The sequence below is a fragment of the Bidens hawaiensis genome, unplaced genomic scaffold, assembly GCF_021521415.1.
Source record: "Bidens hawaiensis isolate Kalapana, Puna unplaced genomic scaffold, B.hawaiensis_p1.1 tig00017670_1, whole genome shotgun sequence".
Lineage (NCBI taxonomy): Eukaryota > Viridiplantae > Streptophyta > Magnoliopsida > Asterales > Asteraceae > Bidens > Bidens hawaiensis.
Window position 1 is genome coordinate 512,419 of NW_027492668.1, and position 20,174 is coordinate 532,592.

At 33.7% G+C, this 20,174-nt stretch overlaps 2 protein-coding genes and 1 pseudogene across 3 annotated transcripts; all 3 read right to left on the minus strand.

Annotated features, from left to right (window-relative positions):
• Positions 1–5,257: 5,257 nt before the first annotated feature.
• On the minus strand, positions 5,258–17,114 carry LOC143554378 (small ribosomal subunit protein eS27y-like). Of its 2 annotated transcripts, none has more exons than XM_077044146.1 (4): positions 17,080–17,114; positions 6,064–6,165; positions 5,964–5,992; positions 5,258–5,539 (listed from the first exon to the last, which is right to left on the minus strand). In XM_077044146.1, the coding sequence occupies exons 1-4, from the start codon at positions 17,080–17,082 to the stop codon at positions 5,413–5,415; spliced, it is 261 nt and encodes an 86-aa protein (XP_076900261.1). In that variant the 5' UTR covers positions 17,083–17,114; the 3' UTR covers positions 5,258–5,412. The 2 variants fall into 2 exon arrangements, with proteins under 2 accessions (XP_076900261.1, XP_076900259.1); XM_077044144.1 differs by lacking the exon at positions 17,080–17,114 and adding an exon at positions 6,238–6,326.
• Positions 8,024–10,733, minus strand: LOC143554382 (protein neprosin-like; annotated as a pseudogene).
• A 1,398-nt stretch (positions 17,115–18,512) lies between the features above and the next one.
• LOC143554379 (protein neprosin-like) lies at positions 18,513–19,830 on the minus strand. The gene is made up of 3 exons (XM_077044147.1): positions 19,480–19,830; positions 19,211–19,354; positions 18,513–19,106 (listed from the first exon to the last, which is right to left on the minus strand). Exons 1-3 carry the CDS (start codon positions 19,597–19,599, stop codon positions 18,735–18,737), a joined length of 636 nt encoding a protein of 211 aa, XP_076900262.1. The 5' UTR covers positions 19,600–19,830; the 3' UTR covers positions 18,513–18,734.
• Between the last annotated feature and the right edge of the window lie 344 nt (positions 19,831–20,174).

The following is a 20,174-nucleotide window of genomic DNA, read 5'->3' on the forward strand; positions in this document are numbered from 1 at the left end:
ATAAGCATATGTCCATACTCAGTGGCGGATCCAAGAATTTTTTTCGGGTGGTGCACTACTTTAGATGTTTCAATTTCATAAAGTCGGGTAAAAAATTTCCGGGTCGGTTTGAGGTTCGGGTCGGTTCGATGGTTCGGGAAAAAGTTCATTACATAACAAAAATACGATAAAATAATAAAAGAAACTAACAAAAACTAACAAACTAACAAATTAAAACCACCAATCTAACAAACTAAAACTAAATTTAGCAAATAACTTAACAATTAAGTAGTTAACACTTAACAATTAAGAACAGTTAACATTTAACAATGAATCATGAATGTAAACTTACCTTCAAAGTGGGAGGATAAGAGGATTCGAGTAAGAGTAGGCAATGGCAGAAGGACGGGGACTGCTGAGTGGCAGACAAAGACGAGGTTGACGGCGTTCCGCGATGGTCGGAGTGACGGGGACGAGTGGCTGACCTGACGGAGTGAGGCTGCCGGCGGTCAGGAGTTGAAGAGGTTCAGGGACTGGGGCGGACTGTGGAGGCTGGAGAGGGGCTCTAATCGTGGGCTGGTTTTGTTTGAAACCCTAACTGATGTTTGGGTAAGTTATTAAAAAAAAAAGAAAAAAAAAAGTTTCAAAACCGGAATCGAACCTGCGACCTCTGGGTTACAAAACCAACATGTTACCATCTAGACAAGCGCTTCAAATGTTTATAGAGTGATTCCTTTCTAATTTATAAGGTGGTTCCTTTATTATGTTCTATATATAACTACACTATTATTTCAAAACTCGGGTGGTTCCGAGGAACCACCTGTTAACACCGTAGATCCGCCCCTGTCCATACTCCTTGGTATATTTTTTGAACCATATTCTTCCCTACAAGATAATATTAACAAGAAAACTTTAACATATAGACACTAGACAAAAAAACTCACATATAAACACAACAAAAAAGTATAAAACATGGCCTTGTTTGTGTATTTTCAAAACATTAAGGTATATTGATTTTTATTAATTCCAACTATCGTCTTTTGGTCACTGTCAGTCTCAACTAACGAATTGGCTGCTGATGGTCCCAACTTTTAACGTATTTGTTCATAACGGTTGCGACTAACAATATTCCAACGCCGTTAGTTACAGGTTGTCGGAAAAACGTTTTTGGCTGAAAAAGCCACATTTTTTGCCGGAAACACCACCTAAACACTGCCACCACCAACCAACCACCACCACTTGAGAACCATTAACCAATTCCAACGATGGTTCTAGGATTCCTGTGAGCTCAGTAATTTGAGCTTTTACTAGAAAAAGGTTCCTAAAGGTCCGAAACAAAATTACCAAGATGTTTGAGATGAAAATGTTGAGTTTTCGGGAAAAAAATGCGAATTTTCCGGCCAAAAACGTTTTTCTGGCGACCTGCAACTAACAGTATTAGGATTCTGTTAGTCACGGACCGTTAGGAACAGATACGTTAAAAGTTGGGACCACCAGTAACCAATTCGTTAGTTGGGACCAACAGTGACCAAAAGACGATAGTTGAGAGTAATAAAAACCAATAAATCAAACATTAATAATCATATGTGAAAATAAATAATGTATACTTCAAATAATTCACGTATTTTAGAACTATATAGTTATAATTTAACACTATATAGTTATAATTTAACTTCATGTACTTAAACATGTACTACTGAACCTAAAAAAATGTTTATGTTATAATTTTTTTTGTACACATAGCTTTCTAACACCACAAGAAAATTCTAATGACACTTTTATTTGAGCATAAATCATCCATATTTATAAATACAACTAAATAAGGAACTGTAGATTAAAACACCCTTACCTTAAAATCTTAAGTACTAGGAAAAACACTTTGTGTTCTCCCTTTGGAAGTTATATATCTTTAGTTGTTTCTTGTTTGATTGGAGACTTGAATCTTTATGGTTAAATACTCACCCAATGATGCCTTCTTTAGAGGCAATGTCACATCTGGCCACCATCCAGCCCAACACAACTTTATGGATGAATATTTTTAATATGTTGTTTCAGTTTTAAGTTTTATGCTTTCACTAAACCATCTTTAAATGTTCCTCTAAAATTTATACTTTTTATTTTACAATAATTTCTCTTTTTAAAGAGATTTTAGAGGAAATATATTGAAGTTATCCTATACAACTTTATTTATTTATGATTTATAATATTTCTGATATTAGGATTAATTTCATTTATACCCTTTACAAATAAGATAAATATTATATATACCCAAGTAAAAATTGAAATATCATATATGCCATTGCAAAATAACTAAAATAGCATATATGGTCTTTATAAAACAGTTAAAGTATCATACATACCCCTATTTATTAATACTAATTTAATAAATGACCATTTTATCGTTATTTTTCAAAAAATTTAACTTACATATATGCACATTTTTAACTAATAGACCATTTTACCCCTTCCAATTATATAATGTGTTTAACCCTATGTTATTATTTTAATTTTAATCGATTTTTCTCACCTTTAACGACAACCAAATCGTCTCTCGTCACTTCTTCAAAATTTCAAACTATTCGAAGATTTATCGTATCGAATGGTTTACATTATAAACCTTTTATCTTATCTAATCAAACTAGAGTAATATGGTCATTATTTTATTTTTTAATGAATTGGGTATATATGATATATTAATACTATGCGATGGCACATATGATGTTTTTAGTTTTGCATGAGTATATATGATATTTTTAATATTTGTAACGGTATATATGAAATTGCCCCTTGTTATTGGTAGGTATGGCATTCTATTAGTTACTATTAGTATTATAATGAGATAGAGAGATACATATAAAAGTGATAATAAACTATAAGATTTATTTTGAAGATTAAAATCCGGATCGCAAAAAGGATAGTAAGAGTTAAGATTTGAAGCCATGCATTTAGCCCGATTGTTAATTCACCTTTTTAGCACTAGATTGGCATTCTCATTTCGCTTGTTAAATATTAATACATCAAGAAGTTATATGTATTTGACAAATATACTTGATGAATATTTGTTGTTGAGGATGTAATTAGGATTGAGAATTAATCGTATTTTCTTTATATATGAAATTAATAATAATTAAAACGTGACCAAGCCAACCACCAATTCTAGGAGAAATCCATCGCTTGAAGACCTGTTGTGATAAAACGCTAGTCCGCGCATGAAACTCTGTCAGTCTATTGTGAATAAGACTCGAACCTACGACCAGTTCTAAAGAAAGTCACCGTGTTACCGCTAAAGCACCGCTCTTTTGGAATATTATATATTGTCATATTTACTCATGGTGTGCACGTGACTTGCTCCCTTCCTCCCCCAGTCTAACCCAACCGTGTTTCAAATAATTTAAGGATTTTAAAGTTACTTATTATCAAACGTATGTATCAAACAATGTCGGGTTTCTTTTTGTCTAGGCACACAAATTTATGTTGTCACACACGTGAGTTTGAGTTTGACAACTAAATTTTGGAATATTGTATTTCAACAAAATGTTAAAATAGTTCTTTTACCTAAAGTTATGTTTTGTCTTTGGTTTTGTGTAATATTATTGAACAATAAATTTGATCTTTGCAACAGAAACAATGTGTGTAAACTAGGGGTGTGCGAAAGTTATGGTAGACTGCTTAATCATAATAAATGGTTGGTTAATCGTCGTTAAGGGTAGGTTTCAGTTGAATTCGGTTAATTATCCAATGAATTTTTTTATGTTTTTACTCTTTATCTAGTTGAACGTAGTTCGGTTATGATGTTTCAAGCTTATTAATGAAGTTTCGAAACTAGAATACGCATATTTTAAGCATGGTTATGGCGTTACAGACAATTGCAACGTAAATTTAAATGAAGCTAGAAATAGCGGTATAAAAGAAGATAACAAAGGTATAAAATTTGGAAAAAAAAAATAAACATGCAAGGTTTGGTTCGGTTTCGGTCAAAGTCTATCAACACTTAACAGAGACACATCAGCTGTAACCATAACCAAATGATCGGTTAATCATATTCACTTAACCACAACAATCAAAGTCGGTTAACACATAACAGAGACACATCAACTTTAACCACAACCAAATGATCGGTTAATCATATTCACTTAACCACAACAATCGGTTTTGTTTCAGTTACGAGTAATATTGATTAATTTTTCAGTTAACAGTTCGGTTTTCAGTTATGGTTTTGTTTTTGCTCACCCCTAAAACCATAAACCATACAGGTTTTATTTTTTACATTAGTTGTTATAAACTATTAAAAAAAACATTTATTTCTTCTTTTTGAGATAACTTCCTATAACAAAGGAACCATGTGTCATGTGATCTGAAATAATAAGAAATATTCCTGCTAACAGGCTGTTGAAAGATGCATTGACAAGCCCATCAAGTCATCAACTTTTTGGGTTCAAGTTATCTATGTTATACGCTTGTAAACTGGGATCTACCTGTAATAACCAATAACTAATCACATTTCTTAAAACTTAATTTATTACATGTATTCAAATCGCAAGAAACATCGAAACTCGTACCCAAACCGTCTTCCATACGGGTTAAGGTTATGAAAGAGTACAAGTAACTAAATCACATTAACATAAGTTCAAACTTAACATGATAGCGCGACAACTTTCCATAAAGAATGTGTTCAGGTCAAAACGTGTTGTTTTAAGGAAGTATTCATTTGGTTTGGGTCAACACGAGTTCCAACAATAATGGGTCCAGGTTGAACTAGAGGTGCACAAAAAGGTCGAGTTTGAACCCGACCCAGAACCGGTTCCTACCCGTACCCGACCCACGAGGAGGACCAGGTATAGGATTTCTTCCCGGAGCCATACCTGGAATCGGAACTGAAAATACCCGGTCAAAACCCGACCTTCCTGAAACCCGAAAAACCCCAAAGGAACCGGTCAAATAACTGACTAGACCTTGAACCGGTTCTTACCCAGACCCGATTTGATTTTTGTTGACCATACCCGGAATCGGTTCCTACCTGGTTCCGGGTTTAAAAAATACTCGATTTGTGCACGTCTAGGTTGAACATGTAATGTAACCCGTAGAAGTAGCAAATTAGAAGTGTAGGCAATGGTGGTTGAGGTGGTGGTATAGGTAATGACAAGTAGGTAATATAAAGGAACAACGGTCGTGAGTTTTCCTACTCATTTGCGTGAAAAATATCCACCGCAAACACCAATTTGCGATTCTAATATTTGAATAATAAAAGAAACAAGTTGATATCAAACAACATAACACAGTTATCATAGAAACTAAAGAGAGACTACATATCCATTAAAAGTAAATAAAAAAACACATAAATAAACATTACTCTTGTTTGCAAGCAATAAGCCAAGTATCAAGTACTTCAACATTACGCCAAAAAAACGAGTAAAACCATCATCGTCATCTATATCAGTCGCCCTTTCTCCTGAACGAGCACCCTTCAGTTAGTCTAGCCCGACCACCAGTGGGCTGACACAACACTGTTTGGCAATTACCGCACACCACAACCGTTTGCGAGTGGCTAAACACAGTCGTTCTGTACACCCAAATAAGTAACATAAACAATGAGAACAAATCGAGAGTCAAGTGGAACGGTTTTATGAATAATATTAACCCAAAAATAGACGGTCTTATCAATGCACATAAAAAAATGAAAATCAACAGCTAATATCTCACTACTCAAAAACCCATCATCTCATCAGAATTGTTTTGGAGTATAAATGAACAAATGTGTCTCACGGTGGTGTTTTTTTCCAATTATGTTAGTAACTAGTTAGTTTTAGTTAAAATAACAAGTCAATGAATTGTGATGTAATAAGTTCTCAAAATTACTTTTCTTAAATGCATTCATATGGCCATCTATCCATCATGTTAATATTATTTTGTTAATCTAAGCTTATTATATTTTTAAAAATATATGTCATCAAAAACAAAATAAAAAATTAAAAACCAACACTCACATGTTGAAACAGCCTTGGCATTTGACATCCTGCACATATCAAACTAATCTTGAAAAAAAATTAAAAAAAGAAAAGAAAATAATAATAATAATAATAATACCATGAAGAAAGAATTAGGTGACTGAACAAGACGTTTGAGTTTATGCTTCCTCTTTTCCAGTTCAGCTGGTGGGTTAAGCAAGTCCACATCATTTGGTAGAACCTGCAACAAGTTTGTTAAATTTAAGGTTTGATTGTACACATGTTAAAACAGTTAATGTTTCAAAGATCTAACCATTTTGTGTGTTGGTTTGTTTGTTTGGTTGATTCAGCCGCCTCAAGACAAAAGAAAAACCCTAACAGGAAGCAGTTGACTTGAAGTGGATATAATGTTTGTTTGAATATATGTGTGTATGTTTTTGGGCTTTTGTATATAAAGGCCCATTATGAAATCTGTTAATTGGACCAAAGTATTAGGAATAATAATAGTATAAAGAGCACAAATTGGGTATTTTCAAGAACTGGAATTATTGGATAGGAACTGATTTTGGGTTTGATCAACAAAAGTCAATAATCGGAATTGATAGGAACCGGTTCTGGATATGATTGGCATTTGACTGAGTTTGCCAGGTTGGCCCGTGGTAGAGGTGGAACCGGTTTTGGCAGGTCTGGTCCATGTACAGTTACTCTAAGGAGCCGATGCCTGGTTTGTACTTGTGGGTTCCGGTTCCGGGTAGGGTCCGAAACTGGGTTTTTTCTTCACCTCTAATGTTATCCACAAGAAACATAATAAAGCTAGACATATCTATGTTAGTTAACTGGTTTTTGGGTTATCGATTATTAATTGAACTGGTTAATGGTGAAAGCTGTTAAATCCGGTTAATGGTTACTTCATTACTCATAAAAAAACGAAATTTTGGCATGCGTGTTTACATGGTTATTTCCGACATCAACATTTAAGAAATTGGTTCATGGCATTGGGATGCATCAACTCAAGATGGTTAACTAATAATTACCGTAGGAAGAAAATACGTGTTTTATTTATTTATTCTTTAGTTATGGCTTTATCACATTGGATGTTCCTATGTCTATAATTTTCATGGCAACTTCAAGTATATTTAGTTCTACTAAGCTTGTGTTTGTTTTTGTTTATAAGATCTGCAAGGAGCCTATGTCTGTGGACGTGCAGACATAAGTTCTTGAAGACTGTTTATTTAAAAAAATAATATGAAAATTGATTTTATGATCTTAAAAAATAAGTTTTTTTGATCATCTTCACACTTCTTAACATCATACCAAGTACCAACACCCAATGTTCAACACCACCACCACCCACTGTCCGCCACCACTATCCACCGTCCGCCGCCACCACCACCCACCACCACCGTCCGTCGCCACCACCACCGTCCCCCCCCACCACCAGCGTCCACCACCACCCACCGTCTGCCGCCACCACCACCACCGTCAACCACTCACCACCACCACCGTCCATCACCACCACCACCCCCGTCGGCCACAACCACCGTCCACCACCGCCGCCACCACCCCGCCACAACCATCCACCACCACCATAGTCCACCACCCACCACCATAGTCACCACCCACCACAATTGTCTACCACCACCCACTTTCATAATTCGTACACCACTACCAATTATTTTAGTAGTCTACAAGACTTTTATCTACTGTAATATATATGATAGGTAACTACTTTTCAGTTTATGCAGACGATATCCAGTTTATAAAACAAACAGTATTATATTTTCAGATTGCAGACCTTTAGACCACATATTTAGTTGCAGACATTAAATCAGATGAAATCATATTACAGACAATTTTTGTCTTAAAAAACAAACAACAGCTAAGAGAAATGCTTTAAATATTATTTCATAGCTATCAACAATTTGCATAGGTAGACTCTATTTATCTTGTTGGAGTTATTTGGTAAACACACTCATCAATAATATAATCATTCATTCTCACCTTACATGTCTCTTTACTGTTAGGCACGTCAAGGTGTTATAAATCTTTTCATGAGTACATGGAAAAATACATTTCAAACTTATCATATATATTGAACATCAGGATGTTACTATATTTTCATGGGCAGTTTTTGTTTCGACCAGGTCCACCAAAGTAAAAGTGACTACCCCCCAATCATCATCGTCGCCCATCGAAATATCATAGCAACTGTTTTGATCAGTGACGGTATTGAGATCTTTAGGAGTGATCGAAGTGCTAGATTCATCGAGTATTTCAATGTGTCTTATAAAACTGGCTTTACCAAAGCCTTGTTTAGGAAACTGACCACTGCCCATTTGTGTAGTTGTATGACGCCCAGGTGACCCTAAGTTCACCACTTCTCCACCCCATTGTATCATCCATGCACTATCACTTAAGTATGAAAACAATGAGGATGGCCAATATCCTATAACTAGTACACTCCCAAGTCGCAGCCACCAGTCACCACTCTGTCGGTCCTACAAAATGGTAAAAGTAAATAAATCATATTTGTTGCTAATGCGACTTGTATAGATTTTTATACGCCTAGAACATCCATTAATGTAACTTGAAATTATTTGAGATTACTTACTTTCCATATAGTTATGGTGAATTCATATTGAGCACCATCAATTTGTGAAGTATATACGGCGCCTCCCATTGCTACACGATTGTTGGTTTGAATAAACCCAGAGCATATAAGATCATAACACCCCGGTTTCTTTATATCCATCATTCTGTTCAAAATATAATTGAATCATAAAAATTTTGATATGCCAACCAACTTTCATATAATATTCTTATTCACGAGTTTACATCAAACTTACAGTCCAAGAGATGAAGAACCTAGTATTGTTATCTCCATATAACCCTGGATGCACCTGTTTCAAATACATATATCGTTCCTTGTTATTGTTAGTAATCGAACAAAGCAACAACGTAGTGGAATCACAATCACATACAAACGGCACAATAAAGCAAATAAACAAGACACGAGATTTTACATGGTTTGGTCAAGGTGACCTACATCCACGGGTTGCAGCTATGTATATACAGTGATATGTCCATGTGACATACACCCATGAGTTTTCTTATTATGCTAAGTACAAAGAAAATACAGTGGCATATCTGTATATAGAAATATGATTAGGTTAAGTAACTTAGGGACCAAAGAAAACGGACTTCCTCCACAAGTAAATGGATCGCCCCCATTATTATTATATATATTAAAAGACAACTTTCTTATGCTTTATCTATTGCACTCTTAGCTTTATTTGTTATACAACATTCTTATCTTTTACAAGACACTTTTCTTATGCTTCATTTATTGTTCCCTTAGCTTAACTTGTTGTACAACATTAGTACCATATGCATAAGAGGTTTTACTATATGATTTCTTTTACAAAATTTTTGTTTAACATTACCATCTAATTTTACAAGTTAGCAGGTTGTAACATGCATGTGTGGTTCAATGTTTTTATGTCTATTTTTCCATGCTAACAACCCCGTATCAATACACGGTATCTAAGTCGATTTAGTTGTATCTTTTATATTATTTACGTTTCGTTTTAACATTTGCGTTTTAATAACTCCGCAAACTGTCTTGATGTAAAGTGTGGGTCCACCCCCTTCAACACATGGCTTGAACTTCTAAATGCCAACCGAAGCATACCTAAAAGGCCTTCAAAAACCTAACACTTATATTCATACAACCTTGAAAAGTTGATATGTTCTAATAGTTTGATATAAGATTTAAATAAAAAAGAATTCACTTGACAGCCAGCTTCAATGGTATTAATATCTGAATCAAAAAAACCTCCAACTATCCAAATTTGAGCCGAACTAAATTCGTTAGATTTTTGAATCTTTGGGTTCCAAACATTTAATGATGCTTTTGTTCCATACAATTGTCCATTGGTATATGCACTTGCATGCTAAAAAGAACTCCAATTAATAATATGTTAGACCTAGAAAATCATGAAAACAAGTCATATAATTGATAAGACACTAAAAGGGTAAAAAGACTAACTTGGTGCTTACGAAAGTTCTTCTTCCTAGTAGCTTTGATAGAGTTGAGTACATCCTCTTTTTTTGTTCTTCTAATGGGGATAGTTCCCTTTGGGCATTTCCCATTTGAATGCCACAATTGAGTTATCGAAGATGAAGCTCCGTCATCTACATTTTTCCAGTTTGGATAATAATTCGGCTTCATCTACAAACATCCATCATAAATTGTTATTAAGGCCATCTATACACACACCTTAACATCTAATCTCACATCATTTCAAACAGCAGTCCGAATAGAGGTCATCCGAATAGACAGTCTAGTTAGAACGATCGTCCAAATATTGGTCAAACGGCCGTCCAGACCAATAAGTTTTAAAGTTTTACTTTTTTGGAGAAAACAAGCGGTCTGATTATTTTGTGGATGACGTCTAATGGTGTTAAATCATATGCATTGGGTGGTGTAGCTATATCATGATATGTTCTTCTTTAAAATGACATGTGTATAAATGCATATGCTTATTAAGAAGCAAACCTTAATGGTGTGATTTTTGAGTAGGGGGTGATCAAAAGCCGGTTGATGAGAGATACACACACAATCGATTATATCACCATCAGGACTCTGCTCATAATAAAAGACATATACACAAATCAGTTTACTAACATATGAGAAGAATGACGAATTAAATTTAAGGAAGAATGAATGATAACATATTAACATACCTTAATGGATCTAGCCGGAGGTTTATTTAGACTATTGTTTGCGTAACATAAACGTGCCGTCATGAAAAGATAAAACACAACAAAACCGAAAGACAAGGTTACCTCTCTCATCTAGACAGGAAGTGGGAATGGAAGTACAGCTTAATATTCCAAATATACCATGTTTAAATAGGATATAGTTATGGTGTTTTTAATTCATTATTTGATATATTTTGTTAATGTTCAATTATTTATCTATTGACCTGCTTCATTGACTTGAAGGAAAAAAAATTACATTCGCTAACTTTATCCTAGCCAAAATATATGAAAATTTTGGGAAGTGTTAGGCTAGCTTATTTAAACACTTATTAATTTATCTAATTTTCTTAAAATATGAACAATAGAAACTGTATTTAATAATCGTTTTTAGGATGCTTATATTTCAAAGTGATCAGTTTGGTTAATAACTTAGCAGACTACTCAATGTGACACGCATTCGGGACAAATATTTGGGTACGTGATTGGATATGACACTAAAATGTTTTTTCACGGGTTTGAGAACTAGTACAATGTTATGTTATAGCCTTATAGGTATTTCATTCCTATATGTTTTTAAGGCCGATGTTATAAATTCAAAAAAGAGACAACTTGTAAGTAGCAAGAAGCCTTAAAATACAAATAAAAATAAAGAACAACCAAACATATCAAACCAAAAAAAAAAAACTATGACCCCGTCACCTAACATAAATAATCTTCTAATTATTTATTAAAGTTTAAATGTTTTTTACTTTTTTTTTCTTTAAGTCCTTATTATATGTATACATTTTTTCTATCGATACATAAATGATACATAAAGATTTAATAATTGTATGTATTGATATTTTTCACCTTGTATAGGATACAAGTACTAAGCTATTATTATTGTGTATATATAGTAATTTAAAATCGTTGACTTTAACCTTTAGGTCACCCACCCAAATCCTCAGTTTAGTGTCTTCTACAGTTCATTGGAAGTGGACCGAATACACATTTTATTTGCAATTATGGTTAATCATGGTTATGTGAAACTATCTATTTAAGCCATTAGCTCACTACACCAAATCCTCCACCTAGTTTTTTCAACCATTTATTGGAATCAAAACAATACACATCTTATTTAGAATCTTGGTTATGTAAAATAAAATTTTGTATAACATTTTTTTATATGTAAATACTACTTGACCTTGCATTTGCGACAATCTGAACTCATATTATTACTTTTATAAAGAGTAAACACCATACCACTAGATAACAAGTCGTTACGAGGCTGTGTAGTACTTATTTTAACCCATCACCTCACCCACTAAAACCCCCCTTAGTGTTTTCCTTACTATTTGTTGAAAGTAGAATAAATACCGATATCTTATTTGCAATTATGGTAATGTGAAATCATTAATTTAACCATGAGCTCACCCCACCTAAATCCATAATTTAGTGCTTTTCTTATCATCATTGTGGATTCTCATGTTCCACAAGGATCACAATGAGAAGATTCTCCTCATGTTCCACAACGGCAGGTTTCTTGCAGTGGCGGAACCAGAAATTCAGTATGATAAACTGAAATTTTTTTTCTTGCTCTTTCAGACACTCATCACGACTTAACTTAAATTTTCGGGACGAAAATTCTTTAACATGGGAATGATGTGACAATCGTCAATTTCAGGTTAACTCCGTTAACTCAACTCCGTCAATTCAAACTTAAGATCACTGAATCTATAACGCACACTTCATTACATTTAAACTAGGGTTTAAATGACGCTTAACACTTACTACATGTGTAGTCTTTCGGGAATTGCACCGAAACGCAAACGAGTTGACGCAAATGATTGGTGAATAAACGAAAAACGTCAAAACAATAATTATGTGATAATTATGTGTTAGGCTTATGTGTTATGTGATAACATCGTTATAAACGTTAACTCAATATACTAGAATTAGTTAATTAAACTAGAAAAATAACAATTGAAAGTTGAGGGACTTGAGTGTAACATCTTACTTTTATAAATAATACTAAACCTAAAACCCTAAATCACTTTTCTTTCTTTTTTTCCCCTACCCCGATCGCGACCGGCAGCCCCCCTCTCCCTCATCCTTGCGATCGGCAGCTCACACACACCCACATATCACCTCGTTTTGATATTGTTCGTCATAATCGGAGCATCCTACACTCGTTTCTAAGCACCCCTCACGTTTCCCTTGGTTTATTTCTGCGTTTTAAGGTAAAAATATGAAACCTTAACTATTGAATATCATATTAAGTGTTCTTATGATTGATTATGTATTGGCTGTTGATATTGAGGATCATATGTGATTTTGAACGGTGAAAGATTGATGAATCGTTGATTGTTTGTAAACCCTAGAGGGTTGCTACTGATTTTATATGATAAATTATGTGTATTACATGTTTTGGGTTATGTCGTATGCTTAGGATGCATGTTAGATGATTGTTTAGGCTTGCTGAGTTTTTGACAGCAGTGATTGTTAAGATTGAATGATGTGTAACTTGTTGAATATAAAAGCAAACTGAGCAAATTATGAGTCTACAAGGTAGTACTCTGAGTCTAGTTTTCAGAAAGTCCAACCACGCCAAATTTGGAGGTGTTTTGGTTGGTCAAACGATTTAATTGTGATTAAAGGTCAAAACTGGTACTGGACAGATTGTAAGTTATGTTTAGACGACTGTAAATAAATGTTAATGTGGAAATTGGTTGAGGTTGTTAACACTACAGGGTATTTTGTTGAGTTTAGTTTTCATAAAGTCCAAACTTGTAATTTTTGGACAAGTAAAGGTTAACTTTTATGATTTTACAAAAACGTTGTGCAAAGCTGAGTTGTTAGACCTGCTGTTAGGTTGTTTTGTAAATGTTATATCTCATGAACTACGAGACCAATTGGGTTGGTTCCACTTCTGAAAGTTGACTCATTGAGTTAGGAACCTAACCCAAGTGGTCTTGCATTTATTGGATTTTTCTTTTAACGGGAATTTCAAATAACATTCTGTTGCGCATGAAATTGACTGTTGTGAGTTTGATGTAATGATTTGATGATTGTGAGAAAACTATGTGGAATAAAAATGTAATAAAATATGTTCTGGAAACCTAAGACATATGTGCTTCTGTGATGATTTTTGGTAAATTAATTGAGATGCTATGATCGGTGAAATAGTACAATCTTTCTAGTAGGATTTCTGTCTCGGTGAAACTAGCTGCTGAGTTGTGTAACAATGCATGAAACATGATACTTGTTATATAATTGTTATGTTTTGACCAAAATGCCCTTACGGGGAATAATTGATAGTGATGTACTTTAGGAATACATGACACGTATATGATTGCTTACACATGTAATGTGTCACAAAAACACTTGTTAAAGTTACACACGATTCACAAACGAAACACGAAACATGTTATGTGCATAGGTATTATGTGCCGGGTCTAGAGACTCGATAATATTCTGACACTTAGAAAAATATCTTTGTTGTTTTAGAACGCTAGAGAGAGTTTTTCTGTGACGCGCATCTTGGTGATTTAATTTGGGAAATTCTTCGCAAACAGTGAGTTTCACTTTCCCCTCTTTAAACTGTTTTCAAACGCTTTTCACTTGGGGGAGATAACATACTCCACAACGCATTTAAGATTTTGTTATAAATTATATATCACTTGTAAAGGCTAAGTGGCAAACGAAACATTTGAAGTCCTACACATCGAACCGGTTAATATTTTGAATAGCGAGTCACTGTTGAGTAGTACTGCTGGGTTTGACAAACCCCACCCAACGCTAAACTCGACTGGAGGTCGAGCGGGTGTAATTTTGGCTAACACGTACCATGGTCTGGAGGACCTGGTGACAAGGCACTTAATAAACGAGTCAGCTTCGGTGTCGAACACTTAGTAATACTTGTTGTATAGACTAGCTACCTATCGATATATAATTTGACATAACACTATCTGTAACGCAAAACGCTGTAACGCTGTAACGCAAAACGCTGTAACGCTGTAACGCAAAACGCTGAACGATTTATTTTTATATAACTTGTGAACTCACCAACCTTGTGTTGACACTTTTAGTATGTTATTCTCAGGTAGCCGAGGCGGGCGCGCGGTTTAGGAACATGCATTGCTTGAAAAACTTTTAACTATGCAAACTTACTTCTAACTGTTATCATTGGTTTTAAATCGTCCTGCGTGACGTAACATTGTTTCTATGGTTTTACGCTTCCGCACTTATTTTCATTTAAACGTTTTTATGGTTTGATTATAACTGATGATTCCGATCCTGTTAGTTCACACCCTCTGACGGTAAAACTCCGTTAGTGGATTTTGAGGGTGCGACAATCAGCTAGAGGGTCAAAATAAAAACGGTCTTGCATGCATTAGCATATATATATATGATGTCATGGATCGAGTAAAGTGTTAACGGTGTCTTTCATTAATTATTCTCTCCTTTTCTCTCTAGTATTAATCAACTAATACTTAATTGGTTTATGTCAAGACGGATCAAGGATTTAATAATTCAACTACTTCTCGGTACTTTTAATAGTAAGTATTTTAGCTTATTTCTACACATGATACATGAAAATAATAATAAATAAATATTAAAAATATTTGATTAAAGAATAAATTCTAAAGTAAATCCTATATGGATAAGTTAAATAATATACATTAAATTAATAAAATACAATAATATTAAAAAAATGACAAAATCCGTATATATTTTTTGGCTAATATAAACTAAGCAAAATATTATGATTACAAGATATATCTAAAAGAAAAGTGAGAGTAAACATAGAGTATATAATAGCTATTTAGCCTGATCTCTTGAATGGAAGCATAAAATATTATAATAAATACAAAATATTAGGGGTATCCCGATTACAGGTTATAAAATATTTTATTCCATATCTCGAGTACCGATAAAGTTACTCTTTACCTTCTTTTTCATCAACCCTTCCTCTTCAAACTTCAGGTGCAAAGCGTATTTCCGGCTGCCGGAAAAGTTATACATCGTATGTAGATTGTATTTTCGCATCTTTTTTTTCACTTTAGATACTCAAACTCATCACTATCGTACTCGGTCTAAGTGTCTTTGGAACTGAGTAAATGTTGTCACAAATGTTTTTGAATTAACAAAATGTTTCAAGTCAGTTATGTTAAGATTCGTGAAGCCATTTGGGTTTAATTGTGGGTTTCGCTCGGGTGACAAGAAGGGCTGTTATGCCTATATTGATTGATTGTTAGTCGACCCTTATTTAGTTTTCTTAGTCATCAAGTTAAAGACCCTAATTCTAGTTCTAGTTTATTTATACCCCAACATTGTAATTGTAATATTGGTCATATGCTTAACGAAATAACCTAGTTCCAACCCGTGGATGTAGGTCCACTGTTAGGATTGGACCATGTTAAAAAATTTGTGTCATTTATATTTTATGCTTTCTACATGAATAATCGTTTCTTCGATCACATTGACGGCTTGAGAAAGTACATTGATGCTTACACGATGAAAGTAATTTTCCAATTTTAAACCAGTTTTCTAGTGAAAAAAGATGGTTTGGTTCTATACCGATTCTAGTTTTCTGCAATCTTCAACCGCTCCGGTTTAGCTTTTACCGGTTTTAACGAAGATGAAAAACTACAAAGGTGCGTTTTTAATTTACCGATCGTCGCAGAATTCCTACTAGTATGCGTGTGTATATACACACACGTAAGTATAATTTGTTGATTACTTTTTATTGTTGGTGTTATGAATTAACATCTTTAATTAGTTATATAACTATTTTGTAATTTTATACAATATTCTTAGAATTAATATTGTTTAGAACAACCTCAAGTAATTGTAAAGCATGTAAAACTCTCACTCTAAAGATGAACATGTTATTTATTAAATCATGAAAACGTTAACTATATTGTTTAGAATAACCTAATAGATAATTGTTGGGATGGAGATTGGGCCATTAAGTCACCCTTTTTCTTTATAAATAAGGTATTACCGACGATCATTACAGAATACAAAAGAATTTTTTCAATGACAATTAATGAAACCCCAGATGTCACCATCTTTTGTTCGTCTTACGATTTGGGTTTTTAGTTTGGTTTCTTGAAGTCGTACTACAAAATTGTAGTTTACTGAATTTGGAGTGCAACTTCAACAAAGCAAACTAAGAACGCAAACCATAAGATAGACTAATGAAAGATGGTGAGTCATCGATAATATCTGATTTATAAAGGACAATGTTGACCTAATGACCCAATCTCTAGCCCAACATATATTTAAAAGGTTATTCTAAACAACATAGTAAACGTTTTCATTATTCAATAAATAAGTTTGGTAGAACTGCAACTAATTTGTTAAATTGATGGTTCGATCGAACAGTAACTGGATTAAAAGATCTAACCATTGTGTGTGTGTATTTGTTTGTATCAGCCGCCTCACGAATGTGAATTTATCTAATTATATATATATCTATAATATATATAAACGAAAATAAAAAAAATCATATGTGTCGCGATGTGGTCGCTTTCCATTTTTTTGGAGTCACCAGATTTGCTTGATTTTTAAATGAAGACTTCTCATGCATTTGACCTGAATTAGTGGGTATGAGTCTTACAAAACCCAGATATTCCTTAAACGGGTTATAACATCTCATTAAATAAAAAATTATTCTCACCAAATTATTGATGTAAAAATCCTATAAAATATTATATATTAAAAATTAATATTTTATTTATTTTAATTAAGATATTTATTATTTAAATTAGAAAACCAATTTTATAGTAAAAAAAGAGTCTTAGGTCTCATCAAACCATATATTATTAACTTTCATAAATATTATTTATAATTAAAAAAATCAATTTTATAGTAAAAAAAATAAACGGGTCTTGGGTCTCATCAAAACCATATAGCTTTTAAACCTGGTTATAACATCTCATTTATTTGTGAAACAATTTATCATCAAACCATAAGTACATTATTAACTTTCATACAATAAAAAAATATAAATTCAAAAAAAATATATATTAGAACAAACAATATAAAACAACCCCGTAATACGGGGGATAAAAACTAGTATAATATATATATATATATATATATATATATATATATATGCACTTGGGTTTCAAGTGAAAAGATCCAATACACTAATCCTTAACGTACATTAACGTACACGAATCCATTTTTTCACGAATCGATCCATGAAATCACATCCAAACATCTCGGAATCGTCAATACATATCCAATCAATCATTTTATCTCCGAAAAAAATAGTTTTGGATGGTTAATCGATCAATTTTTCACTTTTTTCACGAAGACCGTTTTTTGAGCGTTTGGCTGAGCGTCTAAGGTTTCTGAGCGTTTTAGGTTTTTGCCTATGTTTTTTTCCTTTGAGCGTCTCGCGTACGTTAATGTACGTTAAGCATTAGCGTACAGTAACTACACCCTGGGTTTCAATTAGTGTGTGTGTTTGTCTTAATTGGGCTCTATTGTTTAACTAAAGGCCCATATCTCTTTTATTACAAAAGGCCCTTTAAGTCTAATTAGTCACGGCTAGAGCTGGGCAAATCGGGTTTTTTTATAAACTGAAACCGGGTAGGAATTGGTTCCTAGTATTGTCAACAAAAGATAATAATGAATCAGGTAGCAACCAGTTCCGAGTATAGTTGGGGTTTTGACCAGATATTTAACGGGTTTTGACCGAGTAAAGGAGTCTGAGTACGGTTTTTCTAAGGAACCGAAACCCGATCTGTACCCGCAGGTCAGGTAGAATCGAATATGCTGTCAGGTCGGGTTCTGAACCATGTTTTTTGCCACCTCTAGTTGTGGCCACAAATATTTAGTTCAAATTCCACTATTAAAGAAAGAACAAACTTATGTACATGACAAAGGGGAATTTATTTATATTACATGGAATGTAGTATTCCAAATATATTACAATAAAAGTTCAAATATCATACAATCTTTCTTTCCATAGGCAGTTTTGATTTTATTTATGTTACATGGAATAAGCTATTCCAACTATGTTACACTGAAAATCCGGATGTCACAACTTTTTCACGGACAGTTATTGTTTCGGCCAGGTCCACCAAAGAAAAAGTATCTGCCCCAACCACCATTATCAACGCTTGTCACAATATCATAACAATTTTGCTCATGGGCGGTTGATACATCCGCGGTCCTTAAAGTGTTGGATCCATCCACTGTTTCAATTTTTCTCATATAACTAGCTTTACCGAACCATTCTCCAGGGAAATGACCACTACCCATTTCGGTAGTTGTATGATACCCTCCTGAGCCTAAGTTTACAATCTCCCCACCCCATTGTACCTCCGTCGCCCTCGTTCTTAAGTGTGTAAACAACGAGGATGGCCAATATCCTATTAGTTCTCTGTTAAATTGCATCCACCAGTCCCCAGTCCCCTTGTCCTGATATAATGGCAAAAAAAAAAATCGTTCTTTAAACTTATGCAACTTGTACATATATAAGTATTGTGAACTTATATTAAGTACCAACAAAAAAAACATCATACCTTCCATATAAGTATTGTGAATTCATATTGACTACCATCCCATTGTGAAGTAGGAGTAAGGGTAGCCCCAATTGCATACTTATTGTTGAGTTGAACAAACCCGGAGCAAAGATTGTAACATCCTGTTGTTTGATACGCGTCACTCTGTTCAAAACATTTTTCAATATTTATATCATTGTTTGTCTAATATTCTAATATCTTATAAAATCTAAGTATACTTTTATAACTGAATTATGGCAAATATTCTATACAAATTTGCTTAAACTTACAGTCCAGTAGATGAAGAGCCTAGGGTTGTTATCCCCGTACAATCTTTGATACACCTGTTTCGAAGACGTTGCAAGAACTTGTAAGTTAAATATTGTTTTCACAGGTTCGAGTAAAAACATACTCGATTAAAAAAGGAGCTCACCTGCCAACCGCTTCAATTGTATTAAGACCTGAATCATAAGTACCCCCCGAAATCCACGTTTGAGCCAAACTAAATTCATTATAATCTTGAACATTTGGTTTCCAAAGATTCATTGATGCTTTTGAACCGTAATACTGCCCACCACCAGTTGATGCAAATGCATACTATAAAAAGTCCAATTAATATAATGTTATGTGACAGAAGTAACAAGTTGAGTATTAACAACAGGTTCTCTATACTATGACTTTTAGTTAATATTTTAAAGAAACTAGTAAAATCACTAGTTCACCATTACATCAGTATCTCCAAAGTAGAAACAACTACTGAGAGAAACAAGTAGCATGCGGTTTTTGTTATTTGGTTTGTTAAAATTTCCTATTTTAGTCTAAAAGTTCAAAATTTTTCTTTTCCATCTATAGGGTTTCATTTTCATCTTCATTCCAATTTCCGTCCTTGTGGTTTGTTATAATATGTTATTTCGGTCCAAAATTTGCTAACGAGATGGATGAAAGCTGCAACGAAAATGATACCTTAAGGACATAAAAAGCAATT

Coding starts and splice junctions, on each gene's coding strand:
- LOC143554378 (XM_077044146.1), bottom strand. Junction 5,993..6,063: donor CACCTAATTCTTTCTTCATG/GTATTATTATTA, acceptor TGATATGTGCAG/GATGTCAAATGCCAAGGCTG. Junction 5,540..5,963: donor TGCCAAGGCTGTTTCAACAT/GTGAGTGTTGGT, acceptor TTGGGTGTACAG/AACGACTGTGTTTAGCCACT.
- LOC143554379 (XM_077044147.1), bottom strand. CDS start 19,599: ATGTTTTTACTCGAACCTGTGAAAACAATATTTAACTTACAAGTTCTT. Junction 19,355..19,479: donor GGCTCTTCATCTACTGGACT/GTAAGTTTAAGC, acceptor TGTTTTGAACAG/AGTGACGCGTATCAAACAAC. Junction 19,107..19,210: donor TCACAATACTTATATGGAAG/GTATGATGTTTT, acceptor CCATTATATCAG/GACAAGGGGACTGGGGACTG.